At 41.6% G+C, this 25263-nt stretch overlaps 1 protein-coding gene across 1 annotated transcript in view; it reads left to right on the top strand.

The window, feature by feature from the left end:
• Positions 1 to 24436, top strand: part of Rad21 (RAD21 cohesin complex component) — a 24847-nt gene extending 411 nt beyond the window's left edge. Inside the window, exons 2-14 of the mRNA XM_005381898.2 lie at positions 6282 to 6456; positions 10334 to 10463; positions 11596 to 11695; positions 13834 to 13940; positions 14586 to 14792; positions 15259 to 15384; positions 15721 to 15843; positions 17144 to 17367; positions 18231 to 18390; positions 19108 to 19256; positions 20454 to 20603; positions 21914 to 21997; positions 22736 to 24436. Of these exons, the coding sequence (XP_005381955.1) occupies positions 6313 to 6456; positions 10334 to 10463; positions 11596 to 11695; positions 13834 to 13940; positions 14586 to 14792; positions 15259 to 15384; positions 15721 to 15843; positions 17144 to 17367; positions 18231 to 18390; positions 19108 to 19256; positions 20454 to 20603; positions 21914 to 21997; positions 22736 to 22927 (1896 nt within the window). The 5' untranslated portion in view covers positions 6282 to 6312 and the 3' untranslated portion in view covers positions 22928 to 24436. The remainder of the gene's footprint in view (positions 1 to 6281; positions 6457 to 10333; positions 10464 to 11595; positions 11696 to 13833; positions 13941 to 14585; positions 14793 to 15258; positions 15385 to 15720; positions 15844 to 17143; positions 17368 to 18230; positions 18391 to 19107; positions 19257 to 20453; positions 20604 to 21913; positions 21998 to 22735) is intronic.
• Positions 24437 to 25263: the final 827 nt, after the last annotated feature.

The following is a 25263-nucleotide window of genomic DNA, read 5'->3' as shown; positions in this document are numbered from 1 at the left end:
CGGAGCGCGGCGTCTCGGCCCGAAGAACAGTCCTCGAGCTTGGACGGGGCGGGGGGCCCGCGATCGCGCTTCGGGTCCTCGCATCTGCGCGTGGATCGTTTCCCCGGCAACTTTCCCCCAAACTTTCCCTTAAAAGCGAGCGGGACGTCGGGTGGGACGTCGGGTGGCGCCCCTCCGCGCGGGGAGGGAGGGCCGTGCGGGGCTGCGGGCCCGCGGGTGACGCTCGCTGTGCTGCCGGAATGAGCCGCCTGCTTCAAGTTTGAAAGAAGGAAACGCTCGCCGAGGTGGCTTCGGCCACTGATTTGTCGGCTGCCTGGAGCGTTGAGCACCGCGCTGGGGTTGCGGAGGGTTTTGTGGGAAAGGCTTGAGTTGCGGGTTCTCCTTAAGGGCGCAAGTTAGTGTTTCTCGTTTGTGTGCTGCGTAGAGTCATCGTTGCCTTTCGAAAATCGCTGAGCCTTTTTTTTTTTTTTTTTTTAAATGAGAATACATGCCAGTGAGCTGTGCGAGCCTGCAGAATTTTGGACACTGGCGGAAGCAGCTTCCCTAAGTTGTAGAATCATTGAATACCTTTGTTTAGTGTTGGACGGACCTGGTGATTGAGGGAAGGCATTAATGAGGACGTTTGCCGTATAGCTTTTACCTTTTTTGTGTGGATAATGGCAGAAGATTAATACGCTATGGGATGAAGTTGGCTGAGGGCGGTATAGGGTTATTTTTCAACTTGAAAACTTAAGAGTTCCTACCCAGCATCACATACAGATTCCCAGAAAGCTTAGACTTTGGTAATGTGAAAATGTTCGGATTCTTGAGAAGTAAAACATTGTGTTCTGTCGTGTCTGTGTTATTAGCTACGATCATGCTGGCGGTTAACGTTTTGCTGCAAGGTGTTTTTCGAAGTCACTTTGTGCGTGTCCTGTGGCACTCAGGGTGCTAGGTGTGCTGTTCATGCTCCTCATCCTTTGTGGTGGGTATTATCCCCACTGTATGGTTGAGAGAGCTAAGACTCAGATACTCAATAACCGTGCACAATTACAAAACAAGTAGGGAGCAAGCTGAGTTTGAATTTAGCACTGTTTGATTATAAAAACCCTCGGTCTCATGTGCAAAGCGGGGAAGGCCTTCTTGCCCTTTCTTTATCCAGCAGTCCCCAAAAGGAACAGCTCCATTCTTCTTGGATTAGGGACCTATGTCCTCTAACGTTGGTAAATTGCAAAGTACTGTCCTTCGTATTTTTATGGGGGGTGCTGAACTGCCTAGTTTAAGTAGCTTACTTGCTAGTTAGTGGCAAAGCTGTATTATGTCTTGCCTCCCAACGTGGTAGTTTCGTCTTTGCGTAGATGACATGTGTGCCTAGGTTTTAGAAAATAAACTGACCAAACAGTACAGAAAGATAGACCCCACTCGGCCTGCAGATCCACTTTGCAGAGGTCCTGCAATCGATACCACCACAGTATTTCACACCTGTGATAGTGTTTGGCCCTTCATATTGGTGGATCCTACATAGATGGAGTCAACCAACCATGGATCAGCAAATACAGCCATACATCATTTTAATAAGCTTCGCAGATACTTGGGGGGGTAACCCTTTGATGTTCTGTGACCACCCTGTGATGGGTCTGTAGGGTCGATGATAAATCATAGGCACCATTTTTCCAATCCTCAGATTATCATTAGCAGTTTCTTCGCACTAAAGCCTATTTTAATTAAGGTATGTACATTGTTTTCTTAGACATACGATGTTGCATACATAATAGACTATAATGTTTTGCAAACATGACTTTTAGAAGTACTGGGAAACCAAAAAAATTCATGTGGCTCACTTTATTGTAGTGGTCTGGAACCAAACCTATGGTATCTTTGAGGTGTGCGTGTATTTAAATAATAATAAAAGTCAGGCTCACAGTCGCTTAGTATTCCACAAAGATTGTTTCCAGGATACCCCGCACCCCATCCCCAAGAATAACAAAGTCTGTGGGCACTCAGGTCTTACCAGAAAATGGTATAGTATTTACATGTAACCCCCACATATGTTCCCATATACTTTAACTTCTCTGTATTGCTTGAAATACCTAGTATAGTGTAAATACATTGTAAATGTTGCTATACGGTATCATTTAGGGCATGATGAGGAGAAATGTCTGTCATTGTTCATACTGGCCTGGGTCATGCTTGTTATCCAATATTCTGGGAGCCTGGAGGATCACAAGTTCATGCCCAACTTGGGCAACATAGTAATTTACCAAGAGCGGGTCTCAAAATAAAAAAAAATTTAAATGGACCGAGAGTGTAGTTCATTGCGAAAGTCCTAGATTCGGTTCCCAGTACTGCCCCCCCCTCAAAAAAAAACTTTATATTTCAATTTGCAGTTGGTTGAATCTGAGGATCTGAAACCTGAGCTTACTGAAATGCAGCTGTATATATTTAACGATAGTAAGAGCCCCACACACACATTATTCTAAGCCTACCCTGGAGATTTTTCATATTAATACAGATTTAATATTTAATGTTGCATTCTCTTGTATGGGTGTACTGATTTTCAAGTCACTTATTGATGGTCAGATAGGTTTTTTTAGTGTTGGGGCTGTGTAGTTAGAGGTGTGGATGGACGCTGAAATACCAGTGACCTGTACTTTCTCCTCATCTTTACCCTGTTTTCCGCTGTTGTAAAGTAGGCCGGTATTTACTATACAGGACCGTCACATACATAACACTTAGTGTGCTTAGTAAGTTTTTGGCCATAACACTTAATGTGCTTAGTAAGTTTTTGGCCGGGGTCGGGGGGGCATTGTATGTGTGATTAATGTTATGTGCATACACCTCCAAGAATATTTTTACATTGATTAATGCAAGTGCAGTTTCTGTCCAGAAAGTATGTGAGACTTTGATTAGATCTTGCCAAATTTTTCCTTCGTAGGGGCTGTACTAATTTAGACAGCTGCCATTCTAATAGATGAACGAACTGTGTAGTCCTTGAAGAAACTTGGAGCTTCCCTGTGACCTTGGTTCTTTGGACTACTCAAAGAAATTGCTTTTATTTTAGAGTTTTCCTTTTGGATTACTGAATGTGTCCTAAAATGTTAGTGTCTCACATCACATTTAATTTTTTTAGAATCAACTGAAAGAAAAGTTACTTACTGCTTTATAAAAAAATTGAGTCCAAAATCATGAAATTCCTCCCATCTGCTTTAGGTATCAAACGTAGGTTTTCTCCTAATGTCTTTTGTAAAGGATTACCAGAATCTACAATCTTTTAAATTTACAGAGATTAACCACCTTTTTTTAAAGGTTGGGTAAAATTCAATGTTACCAAGAAAAAGTTCGTTTAAAAGGTCAATAGTGATTGCATTGTCTCTTTATTTAGGTGTAAGCCAGTAATTGATCCACTGCTGCTCCTTTTTGGCTTTCTTTAGTTATCAGGCTGATTTGCTCTTGCTAATTGTTTCCTAGATTAATTTTAGCACAGTTCTGCTTTCCTTACCCTCACTCCCCCCAGTTCTGCCAACAAGACATACGTTTAGGAATCTCTGCTTCTGCATAGCTGGGATATTTTAGGGATAGTACTCTGACCAGCAGCTGAAGTGTTGGCTATAAGCTGCTGACACCTGTTGAAAAGTGCTGGTAATTTTAGTTTTTAAAACCTCTAGAATTTTCTACATATGTCTGTTATGAGATCACTTGGTGTATCCCATTTACCTACTCATTGAGCACATACTTAGTAATTGTCATGCGACATACTTTGGAAGTTTTATATTTATTTGGAAGTGTGTTGTTGCCATAGTGCAACTTGCGGCTTCCACTATGACAGTGTCTTGTGTTTCTGCCAACACACTTCATATTGGACTTACATAGAATTCTCTAGGTTTTCTTTATAACACTGTAGGAGCAGCTTAACTTTGGCTCTCACAAGCTTTTTATGATGATGTATAAGCACTGATTTGAGCATAGGAGGCTCTCACTGATTATGGAGCGCATATTCCCTAGTTTAGTATGCCTTAGTTCTTAACTCAGATTTGGAAGAGAGGTTCCAGGGTTAGCCAGTTGATGAAGCCTTTCCACCTACCCCCTCCTTTGGAGAAAATTTTCCAATTATGGGATTAATACTTTGCTGGGAACATTGGTTCAAAAAATAAGAATTTCAGGACCCTTTGTCAGTAAGTGATAGGAAATGAGAGGTAAGCAAACCTGCCAACATTATTATTTCCACCATACCCACTCTCCTACATACTTGTGACATACATGAAACCCCTTACCTCTGGTATGTTTAATGAAAATTCTTTCTTTACATTACTGGAAAGGATGGACACATTTGTAATTGAAGTACCATAAGCTAATTCACTTTAAAATTTGCAGTTCTCTTTCGTGTCAAAACATGGAATTACAGAAATATTCCGGATCTTTTAAAAAATAATATAAAAGCAATCTTACATATTCACCAGCAGTGTTAGATTAGATCACATTTTTCTGTATCTTAAGCATTTGACGTTGCTGCTTGTTTATTGTATCTCTTGTGGTGTGTGCTTGTAACTCGTTAAGCCTAACTAGTTAGTGAACCTCTTATATTCTTATTTGCCATAGGTATATCCTCTTCATTTCACTTGCCTGTTTTCAAATTGGATTTTTTAAAAACTCTTTTGAGTCTTGAAAGTTCTTTATATATTCTAGACCCAAGTGTTAATCAGATAATGTAGTATGTGAATGCTTTTTCCCAGTCTGTTTCTTGTCTTCATTATCTTAGTGGGAATTTTTTTCTAGAGCAACAGTTACTAATTTGATGAAGGCCGGTTTAGTAAGTACTTTTTTGTATAGATTGTATTTTTGGTGTTATGTTTAAAAACTTCTTGACCAAGCTTTAAGCACCAAAGATTTTTCCCTAAAAGTTTTATAGTTTTACATTGGAGCCTGTTCTCATTTGAATTACTTTTTATATAACCTTGAGGGATTGAGGTCGTTTCTTTTTGGGTTTTGATGGTGGTTTGTATTTGTTCTTGTTTTGCCTGTGGAAGACAGTCAGTCCAGCACCATTTGTTGAAGAATCCACCCTTCGTTCTTTGAATTGCTTTTGCGTGGTCTGTGCCTGTGTTCTCTGTTCTGTTCCTTTGATCAGTGTGTCTCTTTCTGTTAGTATCACAGTATTGACTATTGTAGCTATCTAAATCTTGGGCTAATTTGTCCCCTTTTATTTTTCATATTTACAGTAGCTTTTTCTAGGTCTTTGGCCAATCCATACAAATTTTAGAATAATCTTTTCTGTAGTTGTGACACCCGCTAAGATTTTGGTAGTTATGTTAAAGTTTCATTGAAACTAAATGCGCACTTAACCATATTACCTAGCAATTCTAGGTCAGGACATTTGTCGTAGGGAAACTAATGTTTACTATAAGTCTGTGCATAATGTTTACAACAGCTTTATTGATAGTAGACCAAAACTAAACAACCAGATGGCCTTTAATAGGTGAATGGCAAATTGTGGTATATTATTCATCCTACAAAATGGTACTCAGCTGTAAGGACCATATATTGATAAATGCAACAAGCTGAATGGATCTCAAGAATATTCTGCTGAGACCAAACAGTCAGCTGCTGTATGATTTCATGTTCTCAAAATGAGAAATACAGACAACAGTGCAGGTTACCCGGGCTTAGGAGTAGTAGGGAGCAAGGGCTGGGTGTGACACTTTCGTGGTGATGGAGCAGATCTGCATCTTCTTTGCAGCGGTGATTACAAAGGTTGCACAGGTAGTGCAGTGTGTAGTTATGCATGTACTCTGGACCAAGTCAGTATCTAGTTTTCCGTGCTGTTGTGGTTATGCACACTGTCACCACTGGGGCAGATGTGGTCACGGGACTTGTCCACTCCGCAGGACTGCTCCACTGTTCTTACACCTGCGACTGTGTAATTACTTCATAATTGAAGAGTTGAATTTTAAGTGTATGATTTATTTCTAAAAAGCAAGAGTTCACATCTTACAGTCATGGACATATTAGAGAAAGATGGAAATTCATTTGACAGAAAGTTTTTCTTTGAAAAGAGAAAAATAATGTAAAGGAAACATCAATTTGCACTGCTCATTTACTGTCAGACTGAACTTTTCAGGATGTCTTTCATTTCTTATATATTAATACACTTTTCCCCAAGATTAAAACACTAGGATGTTTTGTATAATGCATGTGTATTTGAGCCTTTTATATTTCTCCCATTACAAGTAGGAACCTTGTGTTTTCAGAAACTTGTGTGCTTTGGTTCTCATACGGTATTTATGTTAACTCTTTCCTCTCCTCAGGTTTCCTCCTGTTTCATAATCAACCAGAACAATGTTCTACGCACATTTTGTCCTCAGTAAAAGAGGGCCCCTGGCCAAAATTTGGCTGGCGGCCCATTGGGATAAGAAGCTAACCAAAGCCCATGTGTTTGAATGTAACTTGGAGAGCAGTGTGGAGAGTATCATCTCGCCAAAGGTACGTTTGGTATTGGTGACGTTATCCAGTTTGTTACTCAAGTCTGAAACAGAACTTACAAAACAACTCCTTAGTCATCTATTGATATATGTTGGAGGCAAGGAAAATCTTTCAACTTTCCAGTTTTCTTTTGTTATTTTGTCTTTATCAGCACTAGGTAGGTTTTTATATGCCACAGTTTGATATTCTCTAAAAATTCTGTTAGTGCACAGATATTTTTTGTTTTAATGACAAATAAGCATAACGTATAACACTAGTCAAATATTTTATAATTAACCTTGTAGGTGTTTTTATGTGTAAGTGTTCCTGGTTTGGGAATTTACAAAATATTCAAGGTGAGGGACTCATTAGGTCTCAGGCCCCAGATCTAGCTGCGTTCATCCACCTAGCAAATCTCTTCACACCGCTTGCGTTACCTGAGCCTCGCAGCCCCTTTGCTGCTTCCCTGTCACCATATTCGTGCACTGCCATGCCCTTGCCAAGGACGCTCTTCCACCAAAAATTTGCTCCTTCACTTACAGTAATTACTTTTGACTTCCATGAGGATAGAAGCCTTGAGGAGTCCTTGTTGACTTCTACAGATGTTTTGAAGCAGTGGTATCTATGCTTGCATTTCACAAATAGTACAACTTTTAAAGCACTGTACAGTTTTTACTTTGCCAAGAAAAGACAATAGCAATTGTCATCTACTATGATAATTAGCATTTTATTGAAGAAAGGACCTGTTGACATCAAAAATGTGTGAAGGGCTAATCTCAAAGGAAAAATCCTTAAATATATTTATATCTATATTTGAAATGCCTTTTCTTGTACCTTGTATTTATACCTATACACAACTCCCACCTGCATGTATCACCTGTCCTCTGGTGAAAGTGTTCCAGAGCACAGTTGTGGGAACAGGGATTGGGAAATATTCTTCCTAGATTTGCCAGTTTAGACACTGTTGGCATAAGGTATTAAATAAAGATTATTTATTGTTGGAAGAGTCAAAGAATCTCAAGAATAAGGCAGGGGATATAACAGAGACTGATGTTGAAAAGTGTGCATATTGCTGAGTAAAATAAGCCAATATGAAAAGGCTTTATATGGTGTGATTCCAGCTGTAGGACATTCTGGACAAAACAGAACTACGGAGATCGTAAAAAGATGAAGAGTTAGGGAGAGAAGGGAGGTATAAATAGAGCACAGAATTTTCTTCTAGGGTATTAAACTATTTGCCCTTTTACTATGGTTTATGCACATCATTATATGTTTGTCCAAACTTATAGAATCTACAAAACCCAGAGTGACTCCTAATGTAAACCATGGACATCGGGTAACAATAATTTTGGAATAAATGGCTCAGTTACAGTAAACATGCCTCTCTAACGAGGCTGTAGATAGTGGGGCAGGTCTACGTGTACGGAGGTGGGAAGCAGATGAAAATTCTCTACTTTCTGTTTTGCTAAGAACCTAAGGCTGCTTGAGAAAAGCCTTTTTAGACACTGATATAAGAGCTGTGGTCAGTTTTTCTTGCATACAGTCTTAACAACAAATCAGAACAATGCAGTTTTATAGGATACATCTTTATATATGTGTACACATAGCACAGACTACATGCACATAGAACATTCACACAGAAAAGCCTACACAGTATGCCAAAATACTATTAAAGATTCATGTAATGAAGGATTTACAGGTTATTTTCTTTTTTAGAAATAACTATCTACTAAACATTTCTGGTTAAATCTCTTCCATCCTTAAGTCTTTCCTTATGATTAATGTTTGTAATTGGTAAGCTAAGTGATACTATTATTTTTAAGATTCCTGGTATGCTTTAATAATTTGCTCTCCAGTGAGATTGTGGCATATTGCTGTACTAGTGAATTGCACGAGAACATGGTACTGTTTTAATAAGTGTACTCCTTGAAATAAGTGAGTAGCAAAGGGAAAACTGCACTACAGGTTGATATGTGTAGCTAATTTGTGGCATCCATTAGCAGATTGTTGAGAGTGATATCTTAAAAGGCTAACATCTTCATTGCATTTGCACAGTGCTTTGGTAGCCCATCAGGAGCGCGCCAGATGGGCGTGAGACATCCACAGACCGCCACAGAGCACTCGGTTCAGAAATAACGTGAAAAGCAGTATGTGTGCAAGAGTGAAAATGACTTGCTTTAAAGTTTTTAAAACATAAGTGGGTCTTCAGTTGATACTTACGTTGCAGTAGAATGTAAAGATACTTCCACAAAGTCAACTGTCGTGAGCATTTCTGATGTTTGCTGTGCAGTTCTTGCAAGGAAATGTTGGTTTAGTTGAGTAAGTATCAGACTTGTGGCTTGGTTGCACCTGAGAGCTTGCACGGTCTCTGGTCTCACGCGCTCCTCTTCGCCCACTAGAAGAGCCTCTGTCTGCACCCTGGGTAGAGCTTCCTCTGGATGTGGCCTCGGTCTGTGTTAGCTTTACCGCATTCTCCTTAGCTCTTCTGCTCCAAAGCGCTAATGCCATATCTCATTTTACCTACTCTGAACCAGACGAATCCAGAGAGAAAGCTTTTGCTCACACACCAGTGTTTGGAAATTGCTAATTCTAGACAAGGTAATGACAGGGGCAGGCAGAGACTTTCTCCTCCTTTTGGGGGCAGCGCAGTCAGTGATAAGACATCACAGGAGTAGATTATGCTTCTCCATTCGGAGCAATATTTTGCTTGGAATTATTTTTTGTGTCTGGTTTATCACTTCAAGACCTAGATTCGATCACAGATGTGTTATAATTTCAGATATCTGAAAATTTATAGCAGCAAACTTCATAATTTACACTATGATTCTCAAGAAATGACCATAAACACAGAGCTTAAGAATTGTAACCAGGGTCCTTAGTGTGCCTCCTAAACAGTCTATATCTTAAGCAGATGATGAACAATTTTGTTACCTTAGAAGTTGGTGAGTTTTATGGCATAATTTGGAAAACTATCTTGAGAAATTTGAGTCCATATTGTCTAACTCACAATAAATGTTCCTTATAGCCCAAAGCAAGGAATTTTGAGTGCTGCTGTTTAGACTGAGTGCATGTCTTGTTTTCCCTACACTGTTCACACACCGTATACATGAGGGTTGATCAAGATCTGTCTTGCAGTTAACAGAATAAACTGTTTTTAATAAGATGATTTTGGTATCCTTTGCATTGCTTCGTTTTTTTGATCAAGTGATAAATAGAAACATAATGAAAAGTGGTTTGAAAAACACTGCTTCCAGGAGGATTGGAAATAGGAAGATCTAGGAGAATTGGTTCCCAGCTCAGGGATCCAGTTTGTGGGCAGTTGTCCTGTACGTAGCATATGGTTACAGGGTGACTGTAAGCAGTTCAGACCCCGCCCTTCCAGAGCAGGAAAGGGCCGAGGAGGACCTTCTTCCTAAGGGGGAGCTCTTTCAGAGAAAGTCACTGGCACACTTTACCAGTTTCTCAGTTGTCTGAAGTGCATCCCATGCCCACTCAGTTGCATTAGCAGAGAGAAATGAGACCATCATCCTTCAAAGCTAGGGACATTTGTTTCTGAAAGAAAACCAGCATTGAGGAAGCCAGTGAGGAGCAGGGGCTCTGGTTGGCCTTCAGGTCCGTCTGCAGTCTGAGGAGTGATTTAGTTCCTGTTTCCTACCTTCATGGCTGTGTTAATTCACGAATTACTACTGTAGTTGTTTTGGGAGGGGAGTCCTGAAGGAATTTACAGGTCAAAACGAAGAAATAAAATATGGGTGATTGTGAGGTAACAAAAGTAAATGCTAAAAGTTATAAAGAAAGTTAAAGCTCTGTATAAAATAGCACAAAAATACAAGCTTTGAGAGATAATTTTACCTTTAAAACTACAAAATTAAGTTCCATTAATACTGATGTCTCCTAGGTGAAGATGGCACTGCGAACATCAGGACATCTCTTACTGGGAGTAGTGCGAATCTACCATAGGAAAGCCAAATACCTTCTTGCAGACTGTAATGAAGCGTTCATTAAAATAAAGATGGCCTTTCGGCCAGGTATTGTGTGTTTTTCTTTCTTTCCTTTTTTTCTAACTTTTAGTGTTTTCCATGTTTTATAAACTGTTAAGCACGTATTCTAGTTCACGATACTGTTTTATTTCCTAACAATGCAAGGAACCCTTCAGAGATAACCAAGATGCTTGGGGGGCAGTAGTTGAGGGAGAATCGCATCTGCCTGAGGAGTAATACTTTTTTACCTTTTTTTCCCCAAAAACTTACATAAAAGTGAGTCATCAGAGATTGAAATATGAACAACCACTTGTTATGGGATGATTGTTTATAGATAAAGACGTTTTAAGATTTTTAATTTTTCCTGAGTAATGCTAATGTTCTTATGTTGTTGTTACTTTGTTTTTTAATTCTCTTCAAATAAAAAAAATCAAAATCACTTTTAATATATTGAAGTGTTTATCTGAATTCACATATTGTTAATTTTTTAAGCATTGATGAAATTTTATGTGCAATAATTAAATATATGAGATTCTTTATATAATAGTTTGCATTGAGATTATATTCTAATACTTCAGTTTATTTCAATACATGAACAGTAAAATGTTAGAGATCTAAGATTTTATTTAAAAGTAAAATATTTAGGCAGAGGCTATGATGTTTAAATGATTTCTAACATGTTTAAATAACATGCTTTTGTTTATTTTTGTCTTTTATTAAAGTAGTAGGTATGTATTTTGGTTAGCTTGAACTGCGTATCCTTTTTTTCCCTTTAGTTACACCCCTGTCATTTTATTTTAAATTGTTATCATGGAAATTTTTCAGTGTAGCTAAAATTGTGTCCCTGCTCTCCCTAAAAGTATCAGCTCCTGTACAGTCATTCCTTTTCCTCTCACAGCTCTCATGTGTACTTAGAAAACTGTATTGATACTGACTTGATAATATCTCCTTTTAAAGGTTTAGGAGCTTAAACATAATTAGTGCTTGGGCTTTCTTCTTTGAAGCAATTGGTGCACCTTATAGTAGAAAAACAAGTACTTTTGTTCCAATGTACTTTATATGTGATATGTCATCACCCAGTGTGGAATGTGACCTCAGGAAATCATCCCCACCTCACTCCCTCTTACCGCTAGGGCATCTGTGGGTAGTCAGGCCTTCAAGCTTGACATTTCTTTTCCAGGTGTTGTTGACCTGCCTGAGGAAAATCGAGAAGCCGCCTACAATGCCATCACATTACCTGAAGAATTTCATGATTTTGATCAGCCGTTGCCGGACTTAGAGTATGTCTCCTCTGTCTTGCTGCCTGCCTGTCTGTCTCTGTCTCTCTGTCTCCCTCTCCCTCATTCCCTCCCTTGGTCTGCAAAAGCATATTATTGGCGTCCACGGGGCTGGGGATTTAGCTCAGCGGCAAAGCGCCTGCCTGGCAAGCGCAAGGTCATGAGTTCGGTTCCCGGTACCGGAGAAAAACCAAAAAAAAAAAAAAATAATAATAATAATAATAATATTGGCGTCCAAGTAGATAGTTCTCCTTGGAGTGTTTTTATATTGGGTTAAAACTAGCTAAAATGCTTGTGCTTTTGTTTAGAATAAGGTATAAATATAAAACGTATATCTAGAAGGTGTTTCTTCTATAAGAAAGTTGGATGTCAACTTGTAGCACAGCTAGCTTGTGAGAATTCAATTGTCGCCTAATATTTTTTCAGAGGTATATGTTAAAGTTGCTTACTAGCAGTGTTCCTGGCCAAGCTATAATCAGAGCCCATTTTTGTTTGTTTCTTTTTAATAAATGTGACTTTTTATGAAGAGCAAGGAAGTTTTGTCATCACAGCACATGTAAGAGGAGAAAGTCCCGCCATCCCAATGGCCGTTACAACAGAGCACTGTTCCGCTGTTCCCCTCTCCTCAACCCCTTGGAGTGCGGCTGAGGAGTGGCTGCAGCTTCGCATGGGATCCTGCAGCACAGTTGACAGCCAGGAAATCCTCTGTCCCCAGCCCCCTGTGCTTTTTGAAATGACCTATAACTGTTCATGAGAATGAATGTTTTGCCTGTTTGCCCATTGTATGCTGGTATTGGGCACTATTTTGCTGTTTTACTCTTTTCTCTCCTTATACCTAGCATTTTATTTTATTTTATTTTTTTTTGTTGTTGTTTGTTTTTTTTTGTTTGTTTGTTTTTTCTCCGGTACCGGGAACCGAACTCAGGACCTTGCGCTTGCCAGGCAGGCGCTTTGCCGCTGAGCTAAATCCCCAGCCCCCATAGCATTTTATTTTAAATTACTTTATCATGACAATTTTTAAGCAGAGCTAAAAAAGATAAGTATTGTAAACCTCGCGTGTCAGTTTATTTAACAATATATTGCTGGATTTTTTGTTTTCTTCTGTATTTGGTTATTTTGACGGGGGAAGAATGATTGATAAGTTGAGGTTTTTTGTGTTTTGAGACAGGGTCTGTTGTAGTTCAAGCCAGCTTCGAACTCACTGTGTAGCCCAGGCTGGCCTCGAATTCACAGTGATCTTCCTGCCTCGGCCTCCTGAGTGCTGGGATTACAGACCTGTGCCATTATGCCTGGCAATGCCAGTTTTATTTTATCTCTTTTTCCAGCTTACCTCCCATCCCACCTTAAGGTATTTTAAATTAAATAACATAATTTTATCTGTAGTGCTGCAGTATTGTCTCTGTAAAGGTAAGAGAGTTTTTAAACAAATCTATAATAACATCACACCTCAGCAATACCAGTAATTTCTTAGTATAATGCCCTCTCGGCATTTCAGTGTCCCCAGTTGGCATGTGGCCATTTTTGTTTTTTATTCATGTGTTTTTCTTTCCAGTTTGGGACTGTACAGAGTCTGCAGACGGCATTGAGTTGCTATGTCCCAGTGATCTTCTAAGATCCTACAGGCTCTATATCCCTTTTCTTTCTTTATTGTTTAGATACCAGGCAGACTTAGTTATTTGTTTTGAAGAGTTTATGTCCAGGATTTTGTCAGTAGTATTCCAGATTGGTGTTTAGCATTACATATTTTTATTTCATATTTTTTAAACTAAGAAGAATTACTGTATTTGTTAACAGAGAATCTGGGTCTCAGAAAAGTCAGGTAACTTAAGAGTTCGTTCAGCTGTAAATGGAGGGAGGGATCCGATGAAAACCCAGACGCCCCTGGCCCATTAATTGTTTGAGCCTCTACCGTGTATATAGATACTCGGTGATCTGTGTGTGTTTCATTGCTGATTCTTGATGGTTTGCACATCGTTAAGTACGCAGTAACTTCCAAATTACTCTCGGACTGATTTGAAATTTCATTATAAAGCTTCTAAAACGTGTTTGGTTGTGGGTGTAGAAAGAACTGGGTATTTCTCCCCTCTAACTACATTACAGTGTGGACTTGGAACTAAACTGTGTTTGCACTTGGTTTACAGTGACATCGACGTAGCCCAGCAGTTCAGCCTGAACCAGAGTCGTGTGGAAGAGATAACCATGAGGGAAGAAGTCGGGAACATCAGCATCCTGCAGGAAAATGACTTCGGTGAGACGCGCAGTGCCCGCCGTCAGTGGTGATGCAGTTCTGTCGTGTCGCTGCTAGCAACCTCCAAAGGAGACCCCGCTCTGACACATTCACACACTGCATGTTACGTTCTTATGACAGAAAGACTCCAGCATTCATTTTTTCAAGAACAGAACTTGTCTTGCTGTCAGTATAGAAAGCATCGTTTCCTTTACTGGACCAGGCTGAGTTCACTGTGTGCTTGCTCTGCTCCCCATACGCAGTGGTAGAACCTGTATTTTGATTTGTAAGAAAAGTCCCAGCATTAAAATAACACGTACTTTTAAACTAAGCATTTGGAACTATTAGCTGTATGAGCGCAGCCACTGTCCAGCCCTGGATGTTCAAAACTGGTAGCTAACACGGTTTCCCTGATGCGAACACATTAGAACAGAGTTAAGGCCTGAGAATGTCAGTGTGACCAAACCCGCGTGTTCACATTTACCGAACATACTTAGGCTAAGCTGAATTGGCACCGAAGTCTGATGCTGTTAGTCATGCCTGCCAGAGCTGCAAAGTTCAGAAAGACAAAGCAGCAGATGTGGCTTCGTGGTAACGCCGCGGTAGCTGTCGTCTTTTCACAGTGCTGCCCCATTCTCAGCTCACGGCGTCCTGTCGTTTGCTCAGGTGACTTCGGGATGGACGACCGTGAGATCATGCGGGAAGGCAGTGCTTTCGAGGACGACGACATGTTGGTCAGCACCAGTGCTTCGAACCTCCTCCTGGAGCCTGAGCAGAGCACCAGCAACCTGAACGAGAAGATCAACCACTTAGAGTACGAAGACCAGTACAAGGATGACAACTTCGGGGAGGGGAATGATGGGGGAATATTAGGTAGGTCACCAGAGGTCAGTCAGTACGAGTTCTTTATTCAGTTGTGATGTTTTGGAGCGGTTGCTAATTCTTTGTCTGGAGCAGCTGTCTAGGTACGTTTGTGTGAGTTACGGTCAGTTCAGTATAAGTTTTCTGTAATACTAACCTGAAAGTGTTACAAAGCAAGCCTAATCTTTGTGCAAATGCTTATCTCACAGTTCGAAACTATTACTTCTTTAAGCTGCTCTATTACCTACATTAATACATTTTTTTTTATTTCATTAATACATTCTTACATATATGAACTAGAAAATGTAAATGATGAATGAAAAATTTTTTCACGTACTGTTCACACAGTGCTTCTATAAACTGCCTTGAGGAGACTCAGATACAAATTGAATACAGGTTTAAATTCAGTCTACCCTAACACAGTTACTAGTCTTTCGCTATTTTCCTTTCAAACGTTAAATGACCTCTTCTGTTCCAGATGACAAGCTTATTAGTCACAACGACGGGGGCATCTTTGACGACCCCCCTGCCCTCTCCGAGGCAGGCGTGATGCTGCCGGAGCAGCCTACACACGATGATATGGATGAGGACGATAACGTATCGAGTAAGCACCTGGTCCTCAGTGGTTCTGGGGATGACCTGGGACATCCAAAAAGATAGCGTTCAGGGAGCCGAAGGCAGAAGTGCTGCCTTAGTGATCTGTAAATGCCTCGACTGAGCTGCTCGTGATGATCCCTGCTTCCGAGTCTGTGTTTAATCCTGTGCCCCTCCCGTTTTCGTGCATTTGCATTCAGCTTTGCAGGCGCTGCCTGATAATTAGAAGCATACCGTTTCCTAGTACCAGTGGGATTTCCTTCAGTTTCAAACAGGGGTTTCTTTCTCCATTTGTAGGATGAGTATCATGTACGCAGGCCTGTTATGACTGTATTTGTTTTTACAGTGGGTGGGCCTGATAGTCCTGATTCAGTGGATCCCGTTGAACCAATGCCAACTATGACTGACCAGACAACACTTGTTCCGAACGAGGAGGAAGCGTTTGCTTTGGAGCCCATTGATATAACTGGTAAGCAGGCCTTTGGCTAAAGTAACCTGCAGAACACAAGGTTCCAGTTCTGCCTTCTGCCTGGCCACTGACGTGCAGCTCGTGTTCTAGATAACCAAGCTGCTTTCTCCTTTGTCACACGCATCTATTGCAGTCGTTATTCTGTCTAGGGCCAACTTGAATGTTCTGTAGAATATCTCTATAGGTTGCTATAAAGGTATAGAATGAGTTCTTCGGTGTATTACTTAGTGTTTTGAGGGTCTCGATATTAACAGCTCACAGTAACAACTAGAAAATATTGCATCATGTTTTACAGTCAGTTTGACTATTCAGTTATCATCTAAAAATTAAATTCTGTTGGGCTGCAATCTGGGAATGTCTAAAAATCCTTTCAGGAAAAAACTTGTGTATAAAACAATCTAAAATAAATAGTTTTCTTCAGTGCTTAACAAATATTACAAAACATTAAATGGCTGGCTGCTTCTGAGTAGAAAACAATTTACAATATATAAATTGTGACATGAAACTAAAATTGCTAGGTGGTTTATGGAGCCTCTAGGGTCGCCCTTGTAAGAATTTGCGCTGTGAGACAGGTAGATAGAGGATTCTGAGGAGACTGTCAGCTGTGTTGTATTTTTTAACCTCATGTTTTTTTGATCCTCATGGGTGTTTTATGTATAAAAACCTGCAAAGCATCATGTCTGACAGTGAGGAACTCTTGAGCAATTTATTTAGTCCCATGAGCTTCTCAAAAAATCAGCCTAACGCTGCCCGCTGTGCACGGTTGTGAGGCTGAGAAACAACTAGAAAAAGCGGGGCAGAGGGAGTTGCAGGTCTGGGATAGAACTTGGGCTTGTTTTACTTACCAAGCCGCTTCTACAATGCTCACGTCCGAGTCAGAACTTGACCACTGACTCGAGCAGCGTCTGCAGCCGCGTGTGGGAGACTGTCTGTGCCGGGCTGCAGCACGCGTTACACCCTCGCTACGTGCGTGACCCTGGTTCCGATTTTTACAGTGAAGCTTCCAGTAAGGCGAAGTTAACTTTTGCGTGGTCACACTCTAGGAGGGGTCAGAACACAGTACTCAAGCCCAGCTGAGTCACGTGTGATGTGTCCACTGCAGCAGAAAGTCTCAGCTAAAATGTATCGGCCCTTGCATTATTTCACTCATTCCGCCGGTTTTTATTGAAGAGCCGTTTTGTACCATCCTGAATTCTCAGTGGTGCTTGGACAGCGTCAGGAAAGCAGTCAGGCTAGATCCAGGGGCAGTGCATTTCCTGCCGGCCTCCCAGAAAAGTAACCTTACTTTCTTTGATTCCAGTCAAAGAGACAAAAGCCAAGAGGAAGAGGAAACTAATTGTTGACAGTGTCAAAGAGCTGGATAGCAAGACTATCAGAGCCCAGCTCAGCGATTATTCCGATATTGTTACAACCCTGGATCTGGCTCCACCCACCAAGAAGTTGATGATGTGGAAAGAGACGGGAGGAGTAGAAAAACTGTTCTCTCTGCCTGCTCAGCCTCTGTGGAATAACAGACTACTGAAGGTAATATATTTTATGCCACCAGCATTTTTAATAGTAGCTCTCTTTTAACTTTCTCTAATAAACTGTTATATTACCCTAGTGTGTTCTGTGCTTCAAATCTGCATTCATCAGACATTGTCTGAATAAAACACGCTTCAGTAGAATTTTTGTCACTCATAGACTTCGCTGTTCGCGCTGGATGCAAACAGCAAAGGGTCACGCTGAGGGTCCGAGGCAGCCGGTGAGCGGAGTGCCACCGCAAGTGGGCCAGTGCGTACGCCCCATTGACCGACTGATTCTCCTGCAGTCTGCTTCCAAAGCACCCAAAGCAGCAAGGCTAGGAAGAAGCTACTGTCAGTTGGAAGCACTGTCACATAATTTCGAGAAAGATTTATTCTCTGATCCAATAGACTGTTGATTAGAATTTTTCCCTAAGGAAGTAGTACTTCAAAGTACAGGAAAAGCCATTTCTGTGAAGATGATTACGTTTTTGTTGAACAGTTAAAATGTGAGAAATTGTGCAGTGGCTCAAGTGTGAGATATTCTGAGTCTCACACACGGGATTATTATGTAGCCATTAAAAACATTAAGTACCGTTAATAAGGTGTGCCATAGCAGATTATGGGGGGAAAGCGCCTTGTAGAACTTTCTGGTGTAAAAGCAGTTAGGTTGAGTTTTCAGGTTATGAATGTTAAAGTCTTAAGAGTAGAAATAATGGGTGAAAGTAATAGTTTTCAAGTGTTCTCAAATAGCTGTATGATTTGAAAACTTGTATTTGAAATTATTTTAAGACAAATATACATGCTAGCTTGTTAAATAGAAATGACAATGGTGGGTTTTATATAGTATAATTTTGAAATTAATATATTTTTCTTTTTTAATAGCTCTTTACGCGCTGTCTTACGCCACTCGTACCAGAAGACCTTAGGAAAAGGAGGAAAGGTGGCGAGGCAGACAATCTGGATGAGTTCCTCAAGGAGTTTGAGAACCCAGAGGTTCCGAGAGAGGACCAGCCGCAGCAGCACCAGCAGCGTGACGTCATCGGTCTGTTGGGATAATTCTGGAGGCAGCATGAATAAATATTTGGCTTAGAATTTACCTTTGTTGCCAAAGTAAAAGAGATGGCTAATGAAAGAGTAGGCCTAAATTCATGGGTAGGGAAATGGATTAGGTCTGATTTTAAGGTTCAGGAGTGGCCAGGTGGACACCACCTTAGCAGGGATTCCCAACGCCAGTCCATGTGCGGTGCCATCTGGGGCCTGTTAGGAACTGGCCACAGGCCAGGATGTGGCCGGGGATGGCTAAGCTGAGCTTCACCTGCATTCACAGCTCCTCATGTCTGGAATCACCGCCTGAGCTCTGCTTCAGTTGCCCTACCACACACGGGGTGTGTGAGAGATCTAGGTAGTGTGCTTGTTAGGAGAATCTTAATTCCAGAACCGTTGTCACGTACACACCCTGTCTGTGAAAATATTACCTTCCACCAAACCAGGCCTGGACCTTGGTGTCCGAAATGTTGGGGGCCGCTATGCTAGAAGATAGTCCTGCATTGTCTTCGGGCTGCAGCTTTTTCTGTTAAGACCTTCCTCCCTTCATGTATATTGTCATAAGCTGAATCATCTTTGTAGAGCTACAGTTCTCTTAGTCTTTATTAGAGAAAGTAGCTATGCGTGTGTCTTAGTGTTCAGCTTTGAAAAGTGAGGGCCCTAAAGTAACACTGAGAACGGCACGGCCTAAGTCCTTTCATGTGGTCCATTGCAGATGAGCCCATTTTGGAGGAGCCGAGCCGTATCCAGGAGTCTGTGATGGAGACCAGCAGATCCAACATAGAGGAGTCGGCCATGCCCCCGCCGCCATCGCAGGGAGTGAAGCGCAAGGCTGGACAGATTGATCCGGAGCCTGTGGTCCCTGTAAGTAACGCAGCGTTTGTCGGTAGCCGGAGGTGTCCGGGGAGCCCTTCTAAGGTAGCCTGTGTTAAAGCAGAACGTGGCAAGGAGTGGGTCCAGAGAGTGACAGGCGAAGCTGTGAATGTGGTCCGCACGAGGGAGATGAGCTGGGGTGCAGAGTCCCTCCACTCTCCCTGAACGGTCTTGCTTCAGAGTGGTCCAGAGTGCGCAGCCTTGGCTGAACTTGGTTCTCGTTTCTTCAGCGAACATTCCTCCATATATCTACTACGAGGCAGGTTAGGTTCTCTTACTAAGTAAGCCACATAAACTTTCCAGGTAACTGGAAGAAACGTACAGCAGTGTCTGGCTGCTTTGTTTATAGTTTGGCTACCATTGCATTCAGCTGGAATGGAAGGGAAAGTAGTGAGATCTGAGTTAGTTCTTCCCCATTTTAGATGTACAGAGTAAGTCGGGAAGGCGGCCCTTGGTAAGCGCAGCCCCTTGGCTCAGCCTCCACGAGGGGGCGTGCGTCGGCCGCTGTGCCAGTTTGAAGAGCGGCGTCTCGCCCTCCGCCGGAAAGGGGTGGTCAGTGAGAGCGTTCTCACTGTGGGCTCAGGTGCAGGGACAGGTGGGGGGCCGGGGCTCTGACACCACTGTCCTTCTGGTATTTACTTGGTTGCGATTTTGTTTCTAAAAACATCAGCTATTTATGTTAAGAAATACGGGAGACAGGCTCAGAAAAGTCACCTCTTTCCTATTACTTGCTGCTGTAAGAGTTTGTCCGTCAAAGCTTAGGATTTCAAGATACACTGTAGTAATAACTTTAAGGCAGTTTTATAAGATGATAGTAGACCATACTGGACTAATGGATAGTATTTTTATTATTTGTTTCTAAATGTTCTTGCAATAAGTTTCTATTTTTGTTTTTCTCATGGCTTATAGCTTTTCTTATTTTATAGACTGTTAAGTATTTGATACCTCAAAATAGAAAAATGAGAACCTTATATTTTAGGAGAATGGTTAATTTTTTTTTTTTAAAAGCTACTTTAATGTCACTTTACAATTTAAAAAAAGACCTACACCGTATTTTTGTTTGTGGGAAAATGGGGTATGACCCTAATATTTCCTCCAGCTAGAAAATTCCTCACCTGTGTTTGCATGGGTAAAAGAAGCTCCCTTAAATGTGCATAGTTTAAATTGCTTTGTTTTATTGTTTTTCAGCCTCAGCAGGTAGAGCAGATGGACATACCACCTGTAGAGCTTCCCCCAGAAGAGCCCCCCAATATCTGTCAGCTGATACCAGAGTTAGAACTGCTGCCTGAGAAGGAGAAGGAGAAAGAAAAGGAGAAAGAGGATGATGAAGAGGAAGAGGTAGGAGGCTGTAAGATAGATACCTGACGAGTAGATTCCTATTCCCAGTTTAGCAGAGCTCTTCACCCTTTTACTTTTTATATAGGACTCCATTAATTGATGTTAAACATCACTGACAAATGTTCAAACAGGATCCAAATGCTTATGGCGTAAACCATCAAGTCTAACGCTACGCTGAGATTCCCGGGTTCCGCTGTGGTGTTGAAAGGACACGGGGCTACCCTGGTGCTGATGCGCTGCTTGGCTCCTAAGTTGCTCGTTGCTGCTGCGCATTATCTGTGGTCAGTGCTTACTGCAGCTCTCATCAGCCTGCTAAGACGCCTTCTGTCTGGCCTGCAAATAAGTAACCACCAGTTCCCACTTCTCCGTCTCGATTTGGGGTTTGTTTTTATGAGACCAGGGTAGGGCGTGCTTGTGAATGTCAGAGTAGCAGAGGAGTTTAGAAATTTCCCTCTGGTATTTTTAGTTATTCAGAGTTCTTTCAATTTCTCACCACGTCAGTCATAGACATTGGCACTTTCTTTTGATACCAAAGCTGTATTATTTTAAAGCCACGATTTAGCTTCACAGCTCTTCCAGTCTCTGTGCCGTATGGGCCATTGTCTCAGTATAAAATATGAATCCAAAATTGTACTTTGTGTCAAAAAGGGTATGAAGGTTGGCCCCTGCTTTTTGGAATGCGGTGTAGAGTTCTGCGTAGCTGGGGAGCAGCAGGTGCCCCACCCCACTTTGAAGCTCACAGTCATTCCGGCGGCAGGTCCGAAGTAAATATTAAGGATCATAGCCCGTTACTTTAATACACAGTAGAGTCCATTACCATTTATTCAGCATGTCAGCAGGCGCCTTGGTAGTAGCCCGTGATAAGATTTAAGAACCTACCAGAATAGGAGCCACCTGGAAAAGCATGCTACACAGAAAAGGATACGTTTCGTTAAAATAAACACTACACTTAATACCATCATTGATTTAGACCTTTGCATAAGTTCATGAACAAAGGAACTGGTAACCAAAAGTTGGATGGCCAGCAACAATCTCTCAACCGCTCTGGGTAGACCTCGGGCTCGCACAGCAGTGCAGAGATGCACCCAGTGGAAGGCTTGGTTGCTGGAACCAGGCTTTCCTTTGTCACTAAAGTGTAACCTTCAAAGTGCACACGAGATGCCACAGCATGTTGTTGCTGTGAGTAGCACCAAGTATATTTTCCTCTTAGATTATGTGGCCTGAATTAATCTAGAGCCTTCAGGCGATACAGAGTATTGTATTTTGCAGCAAAGCAGTTTTAACAGCTTTCGGGGGTCATTTTCATTCAGGAAGAAGATGCTTCGGGGGGTGATCAGGATCAAGAAGAAAGGAGATGGAACAAAAGGACTCAGCAGATGCTTCATGGGCTTCAGGTATGTGAGCGAATCTTAGAGAATAGGCTTCATCGGACCCTGACACATTGCAGGTGTCACGACGGGAAAACAGGCCTTCGTGAAACTTCGTAGGACTGGGCCATTGTAAAACACTCTTAATTGGATACGTAGACGGCCAGGGCGTGAAAACCTCGGAGAGCATCCAGAATACTCTGCCGTGCTTTTCCTGAAAAGCAGGCCTGTGGGGATATTTCAGGAAAGTCCTGTGTTTATGTCGCCTTATTTTGGGGTGAGCTAAGAGTGACTCGTTGAATGTGTTGAAGTATTATGTAGCATGAGATGTTGCTGTCCCTTAGCCCCAGTGTACCAGGTACAGGTACCCTCAGCATCTGAAATACCAGGCAGTTCGCCCTCGGTTTCCTAAAACAGATTCGTGCAAAGTTTTAAGTAGTTGATGTTTAATTTGTTTTTTTCACTTTAAAAACTAGTACAAGTAGTGGATTTTACTGTGGTATCACATTAGTTGTCCAAAGAGATGAATGAATGACATCAATCATGTTGGAGCAGCTTTGCTTTTTCTTGGACTTTGTTCTGCTCTTGGACAGATCAAAATAATGCTTTGGCCCTTTATTTTCTTGATTAATGTGAGAATCACTCATTAAGTCCAGCCCCAGTTCCTGACAGAATATATCGTTTTCCCAGTACCACATCTGCACCCTTTTATATTACTTCATTGTAGGGATTATTACAGTTCTTTCTTTTTTGGTGTCATTTCAGCGAGCTCTTGCCAAAACTGGAGCTGAGTCTATCAGTTTGCTTGAGTTATGTCGAAACACAAACAGAAAGCAGGCTGCGGCGAAGTTCTACAGCTTCTTGGTTCTTAAAAAGCAACAGGCTATCGAGTTGACACAAGAAGAACCCTACAGCGACATCATCGCAACCCCTGGACCAAGGTTCCATATCATTTGAGGAGCTGGAGGCGTCATACCTAGTGTTCGTCACTAGTGCATACAGATTGCCCCCGTGTGTAGGGCACACAAAACCCCTTTGAGAAAATTTAGATTTTTGTCTGTACAAAATCTCTGCCTTTTCTTTCATTTTTTCAAGTGTTTAATCCACGGATTTCATCTTTAAGGGAAATTGCTTGTATGGGTTGTATTTGTGTTGGAGTGGAGAAAGCAACACCCCGAGGACCCAGAAGATGATTTTAACAGTTCAGAGCAGATGTGTGCAATATTGGTGCATGTGATAATGTTGAGTAACTGTCAAAAGTCATGATTTTTTAGTTCTCTGTTACTGCGTCAAGAGGAACACCGGTCTAGGAAAAATGCCTGGCAGTTTAATTAAGAACTATGGTATGTGTTTGACAGGAAAAGTGTCTTCCCATCAGTAAAACCAGCAGTCAGGCTGACCTCTGTACGTAGGGATGGTACCTGAAACTAGAGAATCACCTCAAGGTGTTTTTAAAGTGTAATCGTAACGAGCGGGAGTATGTGAGTTTTGTATTGTGACTGATCCCCTTGAGCTGCAAAGCGATAGGTCTGGCGTAGTGGAAAACATTGTGTCTCAGAAGCAAATCATTCTGTCGCGTCTTTATGGTGAACTTTGCTGTCCTGAACTCTGTCATTTTATTGCAGCTCCAAAGTGACCAGAAACAGACTTGTTAAAGTGGAATAACGTAAAAACACAATTTTGCAGGAGCTGTAAGTTAGAGTTGAGTATTCAGATCATGACGATAGAAATTCTTCTGCCTCCTGAAAGGGCAGACTGGTGGGACATTACACATCAGGTGGGCTTAACCTTTAAGCAGACAGTGCTGTAAAAACTATGGCTTCTCTGGTATTTATTGTAAATGTTAGGACTGATCTCCTTTCCCAGTGCTGCACACTCCTGTGTTTGGAACTTTATTTTAATAGCTTTGCAAGTGAAATCCTTTATCTGGTTTCCTGTAATTTAAATGAAGAAAAACACATCCAGATAAAGGCTTTATTGTTTTAACAGACCAGATAGCGCCAGAAATTATGTGACTATTAATGATTATCATAACGTCTTAACTTTTTAGGGCAAGATTACACTGAAGGATCTGTCTTAAGTGTTGGCACTTTGCGGGGAAAAAAATCACTTTTGAAACTCAGACTTCAGTGTATACCCAGTAATTTAAAATTATGTGAAACGCTTTAAATTTGAGAACTCATAATCACTGTTTTAACGATTCAGTTTTTGAGACTGGTAATTGTATGACATTGCTATTGCAGTTTTATTTTCAATATTATGTGCCTGTAAACCATGGTCCTTCCCCCTTTGTAAAAAGACATTGTAGATAATTGAATGTTTGATTACTGAAAGGTCATTAGTTTCTCGTTACACATTTTGTTAGTCTGGTTTTTGTTGCTTATCGGGTTTAATATTGTTCTTGGAAATAGTTGATGCTATGTTATGTATAACTTTTCTAATAAAAGTTGTGTTATAAGCTGTTAATTTGGGAATACTGCTTTATTCATGAAGTTCCTGGTGTTTACCAGGAAAAAAAAAATTGGCTGAAAAATCAACATGGCCAGGTGCTTCCTTTGTCCACCTTATCTGGAATAATTATCAAACGAGGTACATTTGGGACGGGCGGTGGTTACATGGGGCTCGTGGCTGTAGCATAGTTGTAGCCTGGCGTTAAGAAGCTACACAGCCACAAACCAGTTAACCCAGGTGAGGTGTTTCCAGCGCGTGAGTGTGCAAGCCAGAGTCCTCTGCCTTTACACAGCTCACGTCCTGATGCGGAGACACGCAGCAAATCAAATCTGGAACGTTGGGGCGTGGTCCATTATTAATAGGGTGGTCAGGCTAGGCCTTGGGGAGATGAGGTTCTCAGCGAAGGAGGTTTAGGCATGGGGATGCAGGGGTGCAGAATTCCCAGAGAAGGGCCCACTGTAGGGAGGTGTCCGAACATAAAGCAAACCAGCGTGGCTGGAGCAGTGACGCCATCAGGAAGTGAAGCAGGAGATGCAGTGAGCCACATCGTGTGTCTTAGTTACTTTTCTCCCATCGCGGAGACAAAATCCCAGAGGTAAAGGGAGAAAGGTTTATTTAGCTCAGTTTGTAGAGGTTTCAGTCCAGAGCTGGCTGGGTCCAAGGCGGGGTGGTTTGGCAGAGGGGCATCTCAGAACAGTTCATTGCAGACAGGAAACAGCAAAAGCAGGTAAGCAAGGGAGAAGACGAGCCTATTTCTGTTTCATACTGTGTCCGGGCTGCTGGGATTAGGGTGGTGCCAACCAGGGGGCGGACTGCACTGACCGCCCACCCGTCCTAGCACC

This window comes from Chinchilla lanigera, unplaced genomic scaffold (assembly GCF_000276665.1).
Source record: "Chinchilla lanigera isolate Chin_1 unplaced genomic scaffold, ChiLan1.0 scaffold00016, whole genome shotgun sequence".
Classification (NCBI taxonomy): domain Eukaryota; kingdom Metazoa; phylum Chordata; class Mammalia; order Rodentia; family Chinchillidae; genus Chinchilla; species Chinchilla lanigera.
Note: the sequence above shows the minus strand (reverse complement) of the source record. Positions and strands in the feature narration are given on the sequence as shown.